General features: G+C 37.3%; 1 protein-coding gene across 3 annotated transcripts in view; it reads left to right on the plus strand.

The window, feature by feature from the left end:
- The window catches only part of SERPINI1 (serpin peptidase inhibitor, clade I (neuroserpin), member 1), a 77742-nt gene extending 70658 nt beyond the window's left edge, over positions 1-7084 (plus strand). For all 3 annotated transcript variants that reach the window (XM_006774182.2, XM_015570759.1, XM_015570758.1), the window contains 3 exons: positions 4704-4790; positions 6407-6496; positions 6755-7084. In XM_006774182.2, coding sequence (XP_006774245.1) covers positions 4704-4790; positions 6407-6496; positions 6755-6831 — 254 coding nt within the window. In that variant the 3' untranslated portion in view covers positions 6832-7084. The remainder of the gene's footprint in view (positions 1-4703; positions 4791-6406; positions 6497-6754) is intronic.
- The last annotated feature ends 12708 nt before the right edge of the window (positions 7085-19792 follow it).

Raw genomic sequence — 19792 nt, forward strand, 5'->3', positions numbered from 1 at the left:
TCCAACATGACTGTATTTTTATTTCCTTCTCCACTCAGTGAACTTTCACCATTTCCTCTTCATACAGCATGTGAATTGGCGGTGACTTCTGCATCATCTGAGCGCCCTGGGTGTCCTGAAAGCCGTCTCTCCGCCACCCCTCCCAGTGGGCCTGCAGGGAAATGCCCTCCTGCTTAACTGTGCTCATGAGGCTTGAAGGGACTGTCACTCAAAACCGTCAGATGTGCCTGGCGTGCCTCAGTGTTTGAGTCTCGACCCATGAACCAGGAGGTCATGGTCCAGGTGAGGGCACATACCCAGTTTTCAGGCTCGATCCCCAGTGTGGGGTGTGCAAGAAGCAGCCGATCAATGATTCTCTCTCATCATTGATGTTTCTATATCTCTCTCCCTCTCCCTTCCTCTCTGAAATCAATAAAAATATATTTAAAAAACAAAAAACCCATACCTCCATGTTAATAGGCGAGTTTGGTTATATATTTTTCCTTAGACTGCCCTTACTCAATTTTAATAGCAAGGTAAGACTATCTGTAGATGACTTAGATTACTTTTATTCTCTTTCTAGCACCTAAAATGTTGTTTTTAACAGAAATTTGTATCTGTTCCTTGAAGGTTTGGTTAAAATCACCCAGAAAACCATTTAGGCTTCGAGTTTTTAATTTTGAGGATGGGGAAGTTTTTGTCTACTGATTCAACTAGTACTTTAATGGTTACTGGATTATTCAGATCTACTGTTTTTTTTCCTTGGTTCAATCTTACAATTTATACATTACTATAAAAGTGTCCAGCTGATGGCAAACCTGTTCAAAATTATCTGCATACAAAAGTACAAAAGTTTTTTTTGGGGGGGGAATGGAAATATTATGTCTTATTTGTGGAGGTGGGTTCACAGATGTAAACATCTCTCAAAACTTGCCAAACTGTGTATTATAAATAGATACAGTTTATAGTAAATAAAGTACACCTCATAAAGTTTATCTGTAGAAAATTATACATAGTATTTTTGTGATTCTTTAAAATTCTCATCTGTATCTTTAGATATGTTCTCTTTCTCTGTGAATGCTCTCTTCTTCATGCATCTTATTAAAGAATAGAGGCCTGGTGCATGAAAATCATGCATGAATGGGGTCCCTAGGCCTGGCAGGCAATCAGGGCTGATCAAGTTCCCCCCTTCCCCACCTCCCTGGCTCCTCCTTCCCTTGCCACCCACGCACCACCACTGCCTGGTTCTCTGCCTGCCCCCCACCTTCCCTCACTGCCTGTGTCCACCCCACCCACCCCCAGTTCCCCAGCCCAGCCCAATCAGGAGATCCGGACCTGCCAGCTGGTGGGGGAGGGACTGGGAGGTTGGCTAGCAGGCCTTGATCGGGAGGGACTGGGGGTAGGGGCCAACCGCCACTGCAGCTGGCCGATCAGAGCCTGCCTGCCAAGGGGAGGGATGGGGGAAGGGACAGGGGAGGTTGGTCGCCGGCCCTTGGCTCATTGGAAAAGGGGGTGCATCTGCCACCACCCACCCCCGGTTCCCCATCCCAGCCCGGGGCCGGCCCTGATCGGGAGGGACCGGGATGTTGGCCAGCAGGCCCCATTGGTGATCAGGGCCTGCCAGCTGGAGGCAGCTCCTGCATTGAGCGGAGGTCAGTGCACATGATAGCGACTAGTCATTCTGGTGAACAATGGTCATTCTGATCAGTCCAGTCATTCCATCATAAGGGTCACTTAGGCTTTTATATATATAGATGCATTTCATTATCTTTTTATATAATACTCTCTTGCAAGAACCCTCAGCATCCTTGTTTTCTTGATCTTTCTGTCACAGTATCTAGCAGTGCCCCTTCCCTCTCCAGCACTTTGTGTGGGTAACTGAGAGCATATCAGAGATTCGGTGACTAGAGAAGGTACACTTAGGACATAGGTCAGAGTTGAAGGGGCAACATTCCTTCTTTCAAGATGCCTTGTACAGCTAGCAGATCAGGCTCAGGAGCTATTGGAGGCGCTTTCCTCTGGGCGAGTTGATATGGCTGACATACCACATGGTATTGTTGAGAACTCCCCTCAGTATTTGAAGAGGACTTAGCTGGCAATGTGGGCACTCATTACCATTTAGGACGTGGGTTCTGTCACTTTTGCATTTAGAGCCATAATGTTGGCTCTTGGTGGATGACCTTCCCTTCACTGTCAGACTGATGAATATGGGCAGCAGAGTCTGAAAATAATACGGCATCAGTTAACTACTGATATAGTTTACTGTTTCTTTTTATTTGTTAAAAAAAAAAAACAATGAGTCTTTTAGATTTGAGAGAGCTAATTATAATTGTTTAACGTAAAAAATTTATTGCTTTTTATTTTTCTTCCAGTCATCAAATGCATTCTAGAAGATAGCATAGTATTTGAGATGGACCAAGTCATAATTCAGTGCTTATATCTGAATCCTAAATATGATCTGAAGAAGTAATATCCCTGTTAAAAGTATGTTCAGAGATGTCACTCAGTTGTCTTGGGACTTATTCAAAATAAGCAGATGCTGTGTAACAGCTGCACCCAAAATGTTGCTGAACATCATTCCCTATCCATTTAAGACAATTGTTTTTGAAAACTTGAAAATAAAATGTACGTTGTGGATAGAACTTGGTTAGTTATAAAATCTTACTAAACAGCCTAATGAGAAATCAATTGCACTTTTACTGAATGATGCTGGGCATCAGCAGCAAAGTTATTTATCTTAGGTTTGAATTAGACCTCCTGCAATTGGGAAGACAGGGGGTAGGGTACAAACTTGAGTAATTCTTTATCTTGCTTCCTTGTGCTATGTTTTATTTTTGTATTTCAGGCACCATTTTGTTTTGTTTAATCTTGGGGGAAACTAGAATCCCAAGGTTGAAAGCTATTGTCTTGTATAGTTGCTAGGGCTGCCATAATGAAATACCACAGACCGAGTGGCTTGAACAATGGACATTTATGTTCTCACAGTTCTGGGGAGGGAGTGTGGGATCAAGGTGTCTTGAGGGTGGGTTTCTTCTGCGTCCTCTTTCCTTGGCATGTAGATGGCTGCCTTCTCCCCCCTATGGCTTCACATGTTGTCAAGGTTTTCCAGAGAAACAGAACCAGTAGGAAAAATCTCTATCTTTATCTCTCTCTCTCATGTATGTATGTATGCATGCATGCATGCATGTATGTATGATGTATGTATGTATCTATCTACTACCTATCAAAAGAGAGATAAAGAAAAAGAAGAAGGAGAAGGAGAAGAGGAGGGAGGGAGGGAAGGGGAGAGAGGAGAGAGAGAGAGAGAAGAGAGAGAGAGAGAGAGAGAGAGTTATTTTAAGGAATTGGCTCCCATAGTGTGAAGACTTTGGGAATTCACAATATAAAGGATAAGCTGGCAGACTGGAGACCCAGAGGGAAGTTTCAGTTCAGGTCCAAAGGCAGTAGTCTGGCACGTTTCCTTCCTGCTCAGAGGAGGTCAGTCTTTGGTCTGAGCTGATTGGATGAGACCTACCCACATTATGAGGGTAGTTTGTTTTACTCGAAGTCCACCCATGTAAATGTTAATCTCATCTAGAAAACCTCTTCACAGAAATGCACAGAATATGTTTTTTGGCCAAATATCTGCAAAAATATCATGGTCCAGTCACGTTGATATGTAAAATTAACAATCATTCCCTCTGTACCTATCTGTGTCCACATTTCCTCTTCTTAAGAGGACACAGTAATATTTGTTTAACCTCGTTTTAACTTGAGTCTATCTCTAAATATAGTTACATTCTGAAGTCTTGGGGATTAGAAATTCAACATATGAATTTTGAGAGAACACAATTCACCAGATTACAGCCATTTATTTAAAAGTAAGTGTATATATGCCCTAACTGGTTTGGCTCAGTGGATAGAGCTTCGGCCTGCAGACTCAAGGGTCCCAGGTTCGATTTCGGTCAAGGGCATGTACCTTGGTTGCCGGCACATCCCCAGTAAGGAGTGTGCAGGAGGCAGCTGATAGATGTTTCCCTCTCATCAATGTTTCTAACTCTCTATCCCTCTCCCTTCCTCTCTTTAAAAAATCAATAAAATATATATTTTTTAAAAAGTAAGTGTATATAGAAAGACAATTCAAAGTCAAAAGCAGTCCTCTTAATACTGAAAATGTGTTATTTCCTCTGACTTTAGGGTAATCCTCAAATAAACCGATGGACTGATAATGGAAAGTAACTTCTTTATGTATTCACATTTCTACAACTTAAAAATTGTTTTTATTGTTCTTTGCCAAATATATTTACATTACCATAGTAATTAGAGGTTAGATTTTTTTAATCTCTTATTTTGGTTATATCTGGATTTCTACCTATTTTCATTTGTGTTTTTAACTTTTAAATTAGAATGCAACGTGTAAGATATTTTTATATTGAGCTATGAGCTAATTTGAATTGCTATTAAAGCAGAGCCACTTTCCACTTCCTCTGGCTTACAGAAAATAAACAATGGGAAAATTACTGCAGGGAAAAGAGAATATAAAATGAGGACTAATCAGAATACACATCTTCGATGCTTCTCTCAAATCGTAAATGTAATCTTACAATGTTTCTATGTTAGATATAATTGTTTATATACTATTAGTATAGTATGTCTCTTATACTTTTCAAATCTTTTTAACTAAAGAGTTAAAGGCTTTCCTATCTCTGAAACTGAAGAATGCTTCCATCCTCTCTTTTCTGCAGATAATAAGGAGATTTTCCTTTCCAAGGCAATTCACAAGTCCTTCATCGAGGTGAATGAAGAGGGCTCGGAGGCTGCCGCCACCTCAGGTGCCCAGTTCTTCTCTACAATCTTCTCACCATTTTTTGATTTGTATTTTTGAAGCAGTCATGGGTAGGGGACAGGGGTCATTTTTAGAGCCAAGCCAAAAAAATGACTGCCCTGGCTCGGCTCTCACTTAGAAGTCTAGCTAATGCTGAAGCAAGTAGAATTTTCTAAGTAAGCTACGAAGCGTGTACTCACTCCTGGGCCCCATGTGCGGTAGTTCCCATGTCCCATTTTCTCTCTGATAAATAAGCGCAGGGCATTGTCAGCTCTGTAGGATAGATTTTCCTGCTGTGCTTCCTGTTTCACTATCTTAAAATTTTCCCTGCTGCCCATTTAAACATTTTTCTTCCTACTTAATTACTTGTGGAAGTTAGTTTATAATTTTGTCAGTGAGAAGTTTAGATTTTAGCTCAGCCAGTGTTGCTCAGTGGTTGAGCATCCACCTATGAACTAGGAGGTCATGGTTCACCTCGAGGTCAGGGTTCAACTCGCAGTCAGGGCAAATGTCCTGGTTATCAGCTTGATCCCTAGTAGGGGGCATACAGGAGCAGGCGATGAATGTTTCTCTCTCATTGATGTTTCTTTCTCTCTTCCTCTCCTTCCTCTCTCTGAAATAGATAAAAATATATATTTTTAAAAAGCTTTTATTTTAAAAGCACATACATAAACAAGAGTATCTGATAGAATTTAATAAATAATTTTAACTAAATAATAATACCAATGAAATAATAATTTTAAATAAATAACCAAGGAATTTGACATAAACCATGCATACAAAGCAAAAATGGCAAAGATCCTTGATCATTTCGGTTATTCTGACTTCCCTAGTTAAATGAGAATTGCCTTTTTTTTCTCCTTTTATTTGGTTGGATTTGTTTTCAAATGTAATATCATATTTGCATACATTATTTCTACCTTTGCATAAATTTGTTCATTTGAAGGATAGCACAAGTTAAAACAACATTTTCAGAAGGAAATAGAAACACAGTAGTCTCAGGCATCAAGAAAGCTTAACACTCACATAATTTAATAGTGACCTTTTCTGACAATTGAATCACCCAGCAGCAAGTATAAAAGGCTCATTTATAATAAGGATCTCAGAGAAATTCAGTTTCCCAGCTGTAGGAAACACATTGAGTCTCTCACTGCTGTATTTTCCCTTTAATCACTGCCATTCTGGCCACTTACTAGAAGCCTGGGGATTTGCTATGTAAAAAGACCCATTTCAGACTAAAGAAATAATAATTTGAGAATATAAAAAAAAAACCTCTTAGTTTTTTTAGTTTTTTTCTTCTCTCTTCCTTTATCTGAAAGATCATTTTAGTAAAAACAAGTATTTAAGACTGGGACTAAAAGTTTTGTAAGGGGCAGAATAAATTGTCCTGTTATTTTTTGGTGGGGTAGAGATAGGAAACTATGTGGTGTATGTGTGTGTGTGTGTGGGGGGGTGTTCAAAGTCAAGTAGAAATGTTAGCACCTTCATAATTTTTCTCTTTAAGTCTTTAAAGTCATGTTTCCCGTAAACCATTGCCTTTGCATTAAATATAGATGGTTTGGAGAAATTACTCATTAGTCCCTGCACATCACAGACATGTAATTACCTTCTCTCTGCACTTAGGAATGATTGCCATTAGTAGGATGGCTGTGCTGTATCCTCAAGTGATTGTGGACCATCCATTTTTCTTTCTTATCAGGAATAAGAAAACAGGTAAGTCTGTTAGGAGGACAGAACTTTTTTAATAGGCTAAAGAGAATAATTTTGTAAAATTGAGAACATTTCCCCACATTGTTTATTGGATAATTTCTAATGTCTAAGTGATATTTGAAAAAATGAAAATAACATATTTTCATTTTTAGAATATTGCTTGTTGTAAGAAAGAAGACAAATAAATATCCCCTGTTTAAATATAAATATCTTTTTTGTTGTTGTTTATCCCCTCTTTTGTTTACTGCCAACCCAATGCAGGAACAATCCTGTTCATGGGACGAGTCATGCATCCCGAAATAATGAACACAAATGGACATGATTTCGAGGAACTTTAAATCATTTCACTTACATAACAAGAAAAATAGTAACTAAGCACATTATGTTTGCAACTGGCATATGTTTAAGGTTTGTGTTCTATAGTATAGCTTAAGATAATATTTAGAATTAACTCCAGATAAAAAATAATGTATGTAAATTATAAACCAACTTGTCAAGGAATGTTATCAGTATTATTGAGGTAACCGTCTTGTCACGTCATTGTGTTTGTTGTGCTGGTGTTTAAAATAAAAGTACATAGTGAACACGTGAGCAGGTCTGCTTTTTTTATTTCAGAAGTTGTATAAAAATACCTCTGGATGAAATTTGGAAACAGTGAGTCTTCCAAATTTAAGACAAGGACATCTTACATCGTTTATCAGCAGGCAGACTCAAGGCACCAAAGTAAATGAGCACTGTATATTTACTAGTATATATAACATGCAGCAACAAGTGAAATGGGGACGGGTGCCTCACAAAAATTCTGATTGTTTTTTCTCTGAAAAAGGTATATAGTGTGATATAGAAGAATGCAAACTGGACATCTTCTGTGTGGCTACACGACAAAGCTTGTTAGAAAAAAATAGGGCTATGCAAACCCAGCACTTACAGCTATGGTTTATTGGCCGTATCTTTAAAAACCCATGTGGCTTCAGCAGCCTGGCATCGATTATAAGGTTGGTGTATCACCATGTTTTGCTGCTGCAAGTGAAATCTGAACTACAACCAAGTTCTCAAAAGTCTCAAAGTAAACCATGCAAGCAAATTAATAATAAAAATATGCTCTAAGGTATGTATGTAACCAGAAAATGAACTAGAAAAAAAGTGCTGGTACAGATTCCAGAAATCAACAGGGTTTGGGCTGAATACACCACCCCCCGCCCCCCCGCCCACTCAGGGGTGTTCTTGTTTGTTCTAAGAGGTTTTGGGTTTTTTTAACTTGAATGTCTGTAATTGGGTATCACATTTTTGTTTTTCCTTGATTACCTGATGGCTCCTGGTGCATTTGTTTGAGGCCTCTGGAGAGTTATAAGTACAGAATATATTGATCTTATTTCTAGAACAAGAAGTAGTTGATTCCAGTGGGGGCAGGTCTCTAGTAAATTGCTTTGTCATCCATTGGCTGAAATAATGGTATTCCTTTTGGAGGTTGGGTTGAAAAAAAAGAAAAAATGATCTCATCATGTTCTAGGAATGGAACTACGCACACTTAATACCAAATTTTTTATTCTATGATTCACAGTTTCAGAAAGAATTCAAAACATTAAAAGATTTGACCAAAACAGCTTGGATGTGATTTTCTTCTTATAGGTATTTTGCTATGATTTGGAGCTGTTTAACTAGAATTGACATTATCATTAACTTTAAATCAGTTCAGGAGAGTCGTGATTTGGGGAAATCAGGCTTGACTGCAGACTTATTGAATTTTAAACTCTGAGGAAAAACTTGAAAATCTGTATTTTTAACAAGTGCCATTGGTGATTTTGTTACACACTAAATCTCGTCCATTGCTAAGTAAAGAACGCATGTGGAATACTTTATACCGCTTGTTTAGATAGAGTTAACTTACAGAAAATTAGGTCAATTAATGAAGTGCCGTAAATTCGTGCTTCTCAGACGTTCTGCGTATTAGAATTACCTCGGGATCATAAAGCAGATTCTCATGTAGTAGGTCTGGGGGTGGGGAGGACCAAGAACCTGCATTTCTAACAAGTGTAGCATGATGCCATTGCTGTTGGTCCATGGACTCCAGATGGTAATATAAGGTTTACATGTTGGATATTTTTATGCATGGAAACAGAAAAAGGTATAATTTTCATACAACTTGGAGCTAATTGGGGGACGGAGCAGTAGTCTACATTAAGAATGCAGTGAACTTATACAAAGTGAGAAAAATGGTTTTGCTCTAAAGCTTTTCCCCCGTTACTTAGTATGGGAAAGTGCAGACTTCCTCTGCACATTAGAATACTTGAAATATACTCTTGAAAAATATAGAGACATTTATAGGCAAAGCCCACAAAAGAATTTATGAATACCCAAGGACACAGTACTTAAACACTGAATCATTTCCAGCTTCTATTCTCAGAAAACTTATAGTTTATTCATAAAGCTGAGGTTATTGTAGAACAGCGCTTTTGTTTTCATTTAGAGTGTACACAGATCAGGCTAACTGATGTTGATTCAGGATTGTTATTCCGGGTTTGTGATATTCCTCATTACTGGGTCTCTACTTTTTAAACATTACATATTTGCTATATCTGTGTGTCTATTAGTCAACTAAATGAATTACCTATAAGGAAGAGTCAACATCATTAGACTAGCATAAAGCCCAAAATACAATTTTTTAGTTAATATAAGATTAAGCTCTAGCATTCAGAATGTTTACCTTAAAATATTTCAATACAATTCAGATGTCCCTTAAATAAAACCCTGATAGTAGCATGTTAATGGAGTGGCTAAAAATAAAGTACTTGATAGTACCAAGTTTTCCCTGCCGTTTGACATTGTTTATATATTTTTTCTATTGAAAAAGTAATATTTTATGGTTCAGTTTCATTTATTTTAAAATGTATACATTGCTGCACACACACACACACAGTGTGCATAGTTTATGAAAACTTCTTTCTCTTTGAACATGTTGTTTGGGAAGACATCAACAACAATTATGCATCTTTTGTTTTTAAACTAAATCTTTTTTCCAGCTTTACTGAAGTCTAACTGACAAATAAAATTATATTTATTTAAAGTGTACAATGTGATGATTTGATATATCTACCTATTGTACAATGATTTTCACAATCAAATTAACACATAGTTACTTTTTATTGTTCTGTTGTGAAAATGCTTGAAATTTACTCTCTTAGCAAATTTCAAGCATACAATATAGTATTCTTAACTATAGTCATCAAGCTATACATTATATTCCCAGAACTTACTCATCTTGTAACTGAAAGTATGTACCTTTTGACCAATATCACTTGATTTTCCCCAGCCCTAGCCCCTGGTAATCACCATTCTACTCTGTTTTCATGAGCTCTACCTCTACTTCTTCCTCTTCTTCCTCATGAGATTGTGCAGTATTTTTCTTTCTCTGTCTGGCTTATTTCCATTAGCATAATGTTCCATATTCATCCATGTTGTCATAAATGGTAGATTTTTCTTCTTTCTTATGGCTGAATAACATTCATTTGCATTTGTGTTTCTATATAATTATACATTTATATATACATATGTTACATTTTCTTTATCCATTCATACATTGATTAACACTTAGGTTATTTCAATATCTGAGCTATTATGAATTATCCTGAGATAAACATGGGAGTACAGATACCTCTTCGAAATACTGATTTTGCTTTTTACATGTTTTAGATACTAATCCCTTATTACATATACAGTTTGCCAATATTTTTTTTCTATTCTGTAAGTTGCCTTTTCACCATGTTGATTGTTCTTTGCTGTGCAGAAGCTTTTTAGTTTGGTATAATCCCAACTGTTATTTTTTCTTTTGTTGTCTGTGTTTTCGGTATGGTATCCAAAAAAAATTATTTCCATAATTAATGTCAATAAGCTTTTCCCCTATCTTTTCTCCTAATGTGCAAACACAGAGAGTATGTTACTTAGCCCTGTGGCTTTGTTTAATGTCTGCCAACTAAGTTATATTTATTTATTTATTTATTTATTTATTCATGCATTCATTTATTTGAGAGAGAAGCATTGATATGTTGCTTCACATATTTATGCATTCGTTAGTTGATTCTTATATATACCCTGACCAGGGATTGAACCCACAACCTTGGCATATCAGGACAACACTAACTAAGCTATCTAATCAGGACCAACGAAGTTATTCTTGAGGGCATGTTGAAGCTTCCACATGCACATAAACATAGCTATGGGAAATAATCTGTGTCTTTATGAAGACAGGAAAAGAGATTTTTCCCAGAAGAATCAGTTTAATGCTTTTTATTAACTACTTTGGTTCAAACTATAAAAGATAGTTGAACATTAATAAGCTTAAGCCAAAGGTGCATTATGTTCATATTAGTTACTCATTTTGACGAGACAGAGGTCCATGGATGTGAAAAGAATGTGAAATTAATGAAAACAAAACCAGTGCAAAACAAAATGTGTACTTTCCTTTGTCCACATTTGCTCTTTTCTATACATTAAGTATAGATAAACTTTCCCTCTCTTTGAAAATTGCAGAGGTTTTGTTTATTTGGGGAAAAATTAAGTGGTTATTTGTGACATATGGCATTTTCCAGAAAATGTTTCTTCTGCAGTCATTGCAGCTTCTAGCTGATCTAGCAGTTTTCTCTCTTCCTCCAATAGACAATATTTTATCTCCCATTCTGAAAGTTTTGTGATAATACACAAATATATAAGCCTGGCATTTGTTCACACAATTGCTCTTTGCTCTGTCTATTATTCAAGGAAAATTGCTGATGAAGAGATTATCTTTTTTCATGTGATTGAGTGACCCCCTCTTTTGGTATTTGCTGTTTAAATATTTATAACCTGATACCTATGGGTAAAAAATGCACTGTGAAATGACAGAGAACCAATTTTAAACACCCTCTCTACCACTTGCTAGATGTCTGCCTTCAAACAAATTGTTTAATGCTTAGCTGTATTTAAATAACACCTACTTCATAGGATTATGTTAATAATTTAAGTAGTACCTGACACATAGCAGTCACTCATGAAAGGCTAGCTATTAGCATTAACATCACCATATTTTAGCTCTACTATGCACATCATTTTTCACATTTTAACATTTATGAAAATGGAGCGAACAATGGTGTTTTACAGTTGCTGATAAAGCCAGTAGTGACTTTAGATAACACTGCTTGTGCATACAGTAATCTTTTTTTATTTTGTTTTATTGCTTAAAGTATTACAAAGAGTATTATATATGTCTCCTTCCCCCCCCCCCTCCTTCTTGTCGAATGATGATTGTCTAACGGTAATCCCTTGGCTTCTCAGCCAACAAACCATTAGTAAAACAAACGTAATCACTATTTTAGGAAGCATTGTAAACCCTGCTTATTGTCTGAAAACCTTCCATTGAAATTTTCTTTTGGTAAAATAAAATGCCAGTTTCAAAACTTGTGGAATCAGTGTCAATAGCTTACAGAGGTTCTCAAACTGTGGGTCGCGACCCCTGAAAAATACATCCTGCATATCAGATATTTACATTACGATTCATAACAGTAGCAAAATTACAGTTATGAAGTAGCAACGAAAATAATTTTATGGTTGGGGGTCACCACAACATGAGGAACTGTATTAAAGGGTCGCGGCATTAGGAAGGTTGAGAACCACTGGCAGAAGAAAGTCCTAGAGACAGAAGTTGCATACTGGGTGTGGCTGTGTCACCAATGCTCTTAGTGGCATAGAGGACAATGGTCTTGGGCCAGCAGGGACATCACAGAATATGACTTGGAGCTTCACTCTGTATTTTAAAAACATTGTATTTTGGCCAAAGCCGGTTTGGCTCAGTGGATAGAGCGTCAGCCTGCGGATTGAAAGGTCCCAGGTCCGATTCCGGTCAAGGGCATGTGCCTGGGTTGCGGGCACATCCCCAGTGGGAGATGTGCAGGATGTTTCTCTCTCATCGATGTTTCTAACTATCTCTCTCCCTCTCTGTAAAAAATCAATAAAATATATTTAAAAAAAACATTGTATTTTGCTTATATTTTCATCGGAAAATATACATAAGTATGACATAGAATAAAATTTGTTTAAATAAGTCTAAAAAACATAATGTTTTGAATGAGTTTAAAGTAATCTTTCTATTGATTATGTCACAGTTGAACTGACAATGATTTGTTCTTAAATAGCAGCACTAAAACAAAGGAGTGTTTTACAATTGATGTCTTGAATTGGAAATTGCATATTATTCATAGCAAGTCTTGTGAAGGAATCATATTTATTAAAGTACATAGCAAGTGGAAATGTCACCTATAATTTCCAGAAGAAATTGCTTGCATTGGCTATCAGAAGAGTTATTTAAAAGTTCAAATTCAAAAAGAGGGTGTGGGAGGAAAAGAAGGATATAGAAAAGCAAATATTGACAAACTACCTGCAAATGGCAATTATTATCAGCAAAATGGCTCTCCAGTACCTGAAGTAAACTAGAGTTGATCATTAAAAAAAACACCTGAAAGAATTTTTCTCGTATCCATCACATGAAGTGAATTTACTGACTGGAGTGTGTGTGTGTGTGTGTGTGTGTGTGTGTGTGTGTGTGAAGGACTGAGTGGGAGGTTAGGCATCCTGAATTCAGTATATCTTTTTTTAAAAATTATGTCTCTTAAAGTAGCTTATTGCACATCTTAATTGAAGGCAGTCTATAACGAGGCTGATAATTATTGGATTTAAATGGCAGAGGTTTAATTTTGCCCTAACATTTTTTTCTTTCAATAAAAATATTTCCTCCACTAATAGTGTTTTAATTAGCTTGTCTAACCAATTCATAGAAGCTACAATCACACAATACCTCAGTAGCAGCAGATTTTTAATTTTGACTTTCATTATCTTTAAAAACAATTTCTAGGGCTATTCCTATATCATAATGGTACCACGGGGAGAAAATTTAAAATAAATGCTACATCTTGATATTTTTGAAAGAAAATATATTTTTTGATTGAAATCATTCAGAAATGTCGGCTGAACCAAATAAGGTAAAATGAATTTTGTTCAGTTGGCTTCTACTTCAAATAATAGTTTCTGGCATTTAAAAAGTGTATATCTATATTACATTAATAAAGCTAAAATTCTTTAGCGAGAACTAAGTGTTAGATTTTCACCTGGGCAAGTTTTAAATGGGAAAATGAAATGCCACAAGATGTCACTGTAATCCTAATAAACTGATAAGGGTAGTAACCACTTTCATTTCAACATTGAAAGAAGTTAGGTGAAAAAAAACTTCCCAATAGGCACAAAGTAGTTGGCAATATTACAGTGTATCTTTCCAGACCTACACATAACTATGAAACGGCACCCTGGAATGAGCTTTAGGCATTCAATGGCAACTTTCATAAAGTAGAATAGAAATCTTCATTCTTTTGAAATGAAATCATTTTCATTTTCATGATACAACTCCATCTGACTCATTTCTGACTCAGATTTGAATGGGATAATATTTTTGACTCATTGGAAGTAAAAACTCCAGGTTAAAGATCCAATAAAAGCTCTTTATACCAATTCTGTGATGTCTATGAAAGGTTCCATTGCCCGTAAAAATGGAGAGGAAATTTAGAGAAAAACACAGTGTGGGCCATTTAAAAAAAAAGGTTAAAAAACTTGTCTTTTGGTAATGTACTCTAGACACAAATCATAAATGATTTACCCATTCTTGTTACCTTCCCTGTTGAAAGTCTCACATCCTATAGTCAAAGCACACAGATTAAAGGGAGATATATGAACCTGTTTAAACTCTGATGACAAACTCATGGAGAAAAGTGAATTTAGTTGGTTTTTCAAGATCATTTTTCCCTTTAACAAAGAAAGAGAATAACATTTATGAAAGAAAACTCCTATGTCTTTGAATGTGTAAAATAATGTTATATTTAGAATTGTTAGATTTTAGATAAAAGGGACTAATTGTACACATGGAATTGGAGGCAAGCTTTTTTTTTTTTTTAATTGCCCCTTCCTTTAAAAAAAGAAGTCTTACCCGCTCATTGTGGCTTAGTGGTTGAGCACATAGACCCATCAGAGGTCATGGTTCGATTCCTGGTGGGCTCGATCCCCAGTAGGGGGCGTGCAAGAGGCAGCAGAGAGATGATTCTCATCGATGTTTCTATCTCTCCATCTCCCTTCCTCTCTGAAATCAATAAGAACATATTTTAAAAAAGAAAAATATCTCTGAAAATATTTCAAAACGAAAATTCTTATAAATGGTAGAATCAATGTGCCTTTAACTGAAGTTTTTCCCATATTTATTCACATAACCAATTTATCATGTACCAGACATACAAACATGCATTAGACACAGAACCAACTGGTTGTTAAAGCTCTTGAAATCAAGTGGAAGAAGGCAACTGTTTAGGCCGATGACGTCAGGCTAGAAGCTCATATTGGGTGCAGCTGGGGCATAGAGGAAACATTGAGTTCTTCAGGAAGTGGTTCAATTCTGTATCAATCCCAAATGGGAGGCAAAACAAATCTTCAGGTGACTGCTTTTTCACTTGACATGCTTATTTATTTCCCTCTGTACTGGAAGAAAACCTGCCAAAATGCATGATTTCAGTTTTATTTTCAGTTTGATAAATTCCCTTACCTAATGAAACCAACCACTTTTTTAACTTGCATGACACTGTTAATGGGAAAGAAATGTAAGAGATTGTTCACTTGAAGATAGAAAACATTTCTAAAGAGATGTTCTCTAAAGTGATGCTCATGAGGCTGCATAATCATATTGAATTCTACACTTCTTTGTTTCTGCACATCACAGTGCAAAAAAAGGTGCTTATTTATTGATTCCCACGTCTGTAAAAAAGAAAAAGATTTTAAAAATCACTCTAATGGAAAATAAAGATACCACAAAGCCTATCAGTTTATCTTGTCAGCTAGACATTCTCTCCCCTTTAATAAAGCATTTTTTATTCCAAAACCTAGTATCTAGAATTAGGATAATGGCTTTCACCTGTGGTAGCCACAGCTAGCCTTACCTGTGGGAAGCCCCAGCTTAAGCATGAATGGCAAACCTCTTGGTCCTGAGGTTCAGGCCCAGGTAAGGGAGGTCATTCCAGTGCTGACACAGAAATGATCATTATGATCAGAAGTTGGATATTACTACAAGGTGACACAGTTCTTAAGTAGTGCGTTCATAGCTATGGACAGACATAGAAGCTGTTTCTGGGCAGTGACATGGCTGGGAATAGACAGAAACAAGTTCATTGTCCTCATGCTCCTCCAACCTTAAAGAGCTCTTCCTCCGTGAATGTCACCAACTCTTGGTCAATGTCCATAAGGGAGGCATGAAATGCTGTGCCCACTCACCCACGCCTGGTGTTGCTTATACATTTTGTTCTGCTTTTTTGCTACTTGGGGAATAAACACAAGTATTGGCAACCTAAACTAAGTCCAAGTCATACCCACACCCTACTCTGCAATCCCAACCAGTTTCTCTGGTCTAGCTTAGTACCTGCTATGGCTTCCTCTTAAAGTAAAAATTTCAGTTACTGTCAAACAGAAGAGATTTTCTTTGGAGAACTGCATTTTTAAAATTTAAAAACAATTATAAAAATAAGCCTTAATAACCAAAAAACAAACAATCTAATTACAAAATGGATGAGGAACTGAATAAACATTTATTCAAAGGAGACATACAGATGGCCACCAGGTAGATGAATAGGTGTTCAATATCAGTAATCATCAGGGAAATTCAAGTCAAAAGCATGATGAGAGTGGCCATCATAAAAAAATAACAAGTGTTGGTGAGGATGTGGAGGAAAGGGAAATCTCATGAATAGTTGATGGAATGGAAATTGGTGCAGCCACTATGGTAAACAATATGGAGGTTCCTCAAAAATGTAAAAGGAGAACTACCATATGTCCAGCTATTCCACTTCTGGGTATATATCCAAAAAATGAAATCACTATCTCAAAGAGATTTCTGCAGCATTGTTTACAATAGTCAAGACATGGAAGCAACCTAAATGTCCATGAATGGATGAATGGATAAAAGAAAATGTATAATTAAATGTATAATTAAATGGAATATTATTGGGCCAAAAAAAAAGAGGAAGGGAATCCTGCTGATTTTGACAACATGGATGAATCTTACAGGCATTATGATAAATGAGACAACTCAGAAAAACACTCATATGTATGATCTCCTTTATATGTGGAATCTAAACGCACACACACACACACACACACACACAAACAAAACACAACATAACAACAAGAAGCAAACAAACAAAAAAAAAACCCTAAACTCATAAAAGGAGATTAGTGGTTGCTAAAGGCTGGGGATTTGGGATCAGGGAAATGGTTAAGGTGATTAAAACATACAAAAAAATGAGCATAACAGTTCATAGGAAGGAAAAAGATAGTACTAGCCCTCTGGCAAAAACAAACAAGCAAACAAAACGCAGCTTTTTATCATTGGTTCATTTTTCTCCTTGGCACACAGCATAGTCCAGCTTGCCTTGTAGCTGTGTGCAGCCAAGTAACTAAATTCTGGCTAAAGGTCTGTAAGCCGACATATGTATGTCAGTTCATGATCTGCCAGCTTTCTCTTCACTCACCTGCGGGCTGAGTACAGAATGTCAAAGAGAGAGGCCCAGGCCTTTGGTGCTGGAAGAACCCCCAGAGGGAAGGAGCCTGGTTCTCTGAGCTTCCACGTGGAGAAGAGAGGTCCAGAAGAGCCATGGGACCAGCAACACCCATTTGACCTGTGCATGAGTAACAGCTAAAACCTGTATATGTAAGTCACTAAATTGAGTCTGTTTGTTTATTATAGCCGTTATCCTACTGTGATCCAGGCATACAAAAGAGTGATATATTCTCATAAGCATGCTACATGTCTTTTTACTTTTTTCCATTTTGTTTTTCCTTGACATTTTACTAAAATAATATACTACATAATATACTTATCCCAGATCACAATGTGGTATCCAATTAGCAAGACATATTTTAAATTAACACTTAATCTTTGTGTACTCACTCTCACTAAAAACTGTTAAATAATGAAGGATATTATTTTCAGGAAGGATTCCCAGTCTGCCCAGGACAGTGCTCGCTCACTCTCCCTCCCTCTCTTTTTCTCTCTTTCTCTCTCTCAGCACTGAACTGAGCTTAAGAAGACAGCTAATTTATGGTTGCTGCAGGTGCTGACAACCTTTAACCTCATTATCTCTCTCCAGGTCTGAGATACTAACAAAAGCAGTCAGGCAATATAATAAGATATCCAATTAATGAATTGGATATCTTATTATATTGCCTGTGCCCTCTCGCAGTCTGGGACCCTTTGGAGAATGACCACCTGCTGGCTTAGGCCTGCTCTCCAGGGGATTGGGCCTAAGCTGGCAATCAGACATCCCTCTGGCAGCCCGGCAACCCTTGGGGGATGTCCACTTGTCAGCAGGGAGCAGACCTAAGCTGCAGTCAGACATCCTTAGCGCTGCTGAGGAGGCGGGAAAGGCTCCCACCACCACCACCGCTGTGCTGGCAGCTATCAGCCTGGCTTGTGGCTGAGCAGAGCTTCCCCATGTGGGAGTGCACTGACCACCAGAGGACAGCTCCTGCATTGAGCATCTGCCCCCTGGTGGTCAGTGTGTGTCATAGTGACCAGTCATTCCCAGTCGTTACGCTGTTAGGGTCAATTTGCATATTACCCTTTTATTATAGGATAGAAACCAGCGACTGAAGCTGCCAGCATCTCCTTTTTTTCTTTTTATTCTGGGATTTATTTACCTTCTATAATTGAAACTTTGTTGCCGTCACTGGAGCTAAGATCCAGCTCTAGCTTTGTGGCCACAGCCTGCTGAAAGCAGGTATCTGGGGTTTGTTTAGCTTCTATAATTGAAACTTTGTTGCTTTCGGAGCCCAGAGCTGGGCCACGGCAGGCAGGGAACCTTGGCTTCCTCCATCACTGGAGCAAGCAAGCCTCCTGCTCGCTTCAGCTGCGTGGCTGCCGGCCAACATATTGGTTGGGTTAATTTGCATATTGTGCTGATTAGCCAATGGGAAGCATAGCAAAGGTAAGGTCAATTACCATGTTTGTCTATTATTAGATAAGATTCCCACTGATTGAGCGAGGGAGATTGGCTCAGCACCTACCCTCAGAGAGCTTTTGTAGACAGGTAGGATCCTGTGCAAGGCATGCAATAGAGGGAAACTCAGGGTGAGTATTTGTCAAAATTAATTGAGCTGTGCCATCTTAAAATTTGTGCACTTTATTGTAGTTATATAATACATTTTTAATTTGGGCTTTTGATTTCCCTTAAAAACCAAGATAAACTAGCCCACTTTGGAGGTATTTATGGCATTATCATTTCACAGGTATAACACAAATTAAAACAGTGCTAAACTATTTTGAAAATGTAACATGCATGGAAGCTCTAACTGATAACAGAGCAGATGAGGGAGGACGTGCAGGCAATTTAGCAGCTATGTGTGCATCCCTCCTCCCACCCACCCCCCACGAGAGACTGAGTTCAAGCTATCAATATAAGAACTCAGCTCTGAGCATAAGTTTCAAAATCAAAACACAGCAAATAAAACCTCAAAACTCAAAAACTCAAGCAAAAACAAAATCAATAGTCTAAAACAAATTATCTGCTCCAAATACTATAATAGCAACAACAAAAACAGAACACTTTTTAATAAAAATATAGGAAAATAACAGGTCATCAAATCTGATTTTTGAAACATGTATTTCAAAAATGCTTTAAAAAACAAATAGCTTTACTTTTTAACTGTTCAAATCCTGACATATTCAGTAAATACTATGAGTCACATATTGAATAGTAGTATATCTGGTATTGTGACTATGTATGACTTACAAGGCAGACCTTAAAAATTTTGACAGTGCTAAGTCTAAGCAAGATCACTTTTTATTTCACAGTGTTAAAGACAGAATGACCAATGCTATGATTTGGCATGAGTTTCAGATATGGCAAAGTAAAAACTATGGAAACTTAGCTGGTGCAGGTCTCAGGAATGGAATTGTTATCTCTGTGTATTTGAACATCCGACTAGCCCTTAAAGACCTCTCAGGATGACTAATTCATATAAAGGCAATGGAGGTACAAATGTTTTCTACTAGAAGTTCCTCTAAGCTTCCAAATAATCATTAATTTGCCCTTAAAGAGAACGGAGTTCAACCCTGCATTTAACAGGTGAGGAAACAGAGTCCTAAAGAGGTGTAGCTGTCCCCATGTAAGCATCGTTATCGATTTCATCATGTGTGAGCACTTAATGTGCAGTCTGTGTGCTGGTCATTGTGCTTTATACCCATTA

Source organism: Myotis davidii, unplaced genomic scaffold (assembly GCF_000327345.1).
Source record: "Myotis davidii unplaced genomic scaffold, ASM32734v1 scaffold1307, whole genome shotgun sequence".
Classification (NCBI taxonomy): Eukaryota; Metazoa; Chordata; class Mammalia; order Chiroptera; family Vespertilionidae; genus Myotis; species Myotis davidii.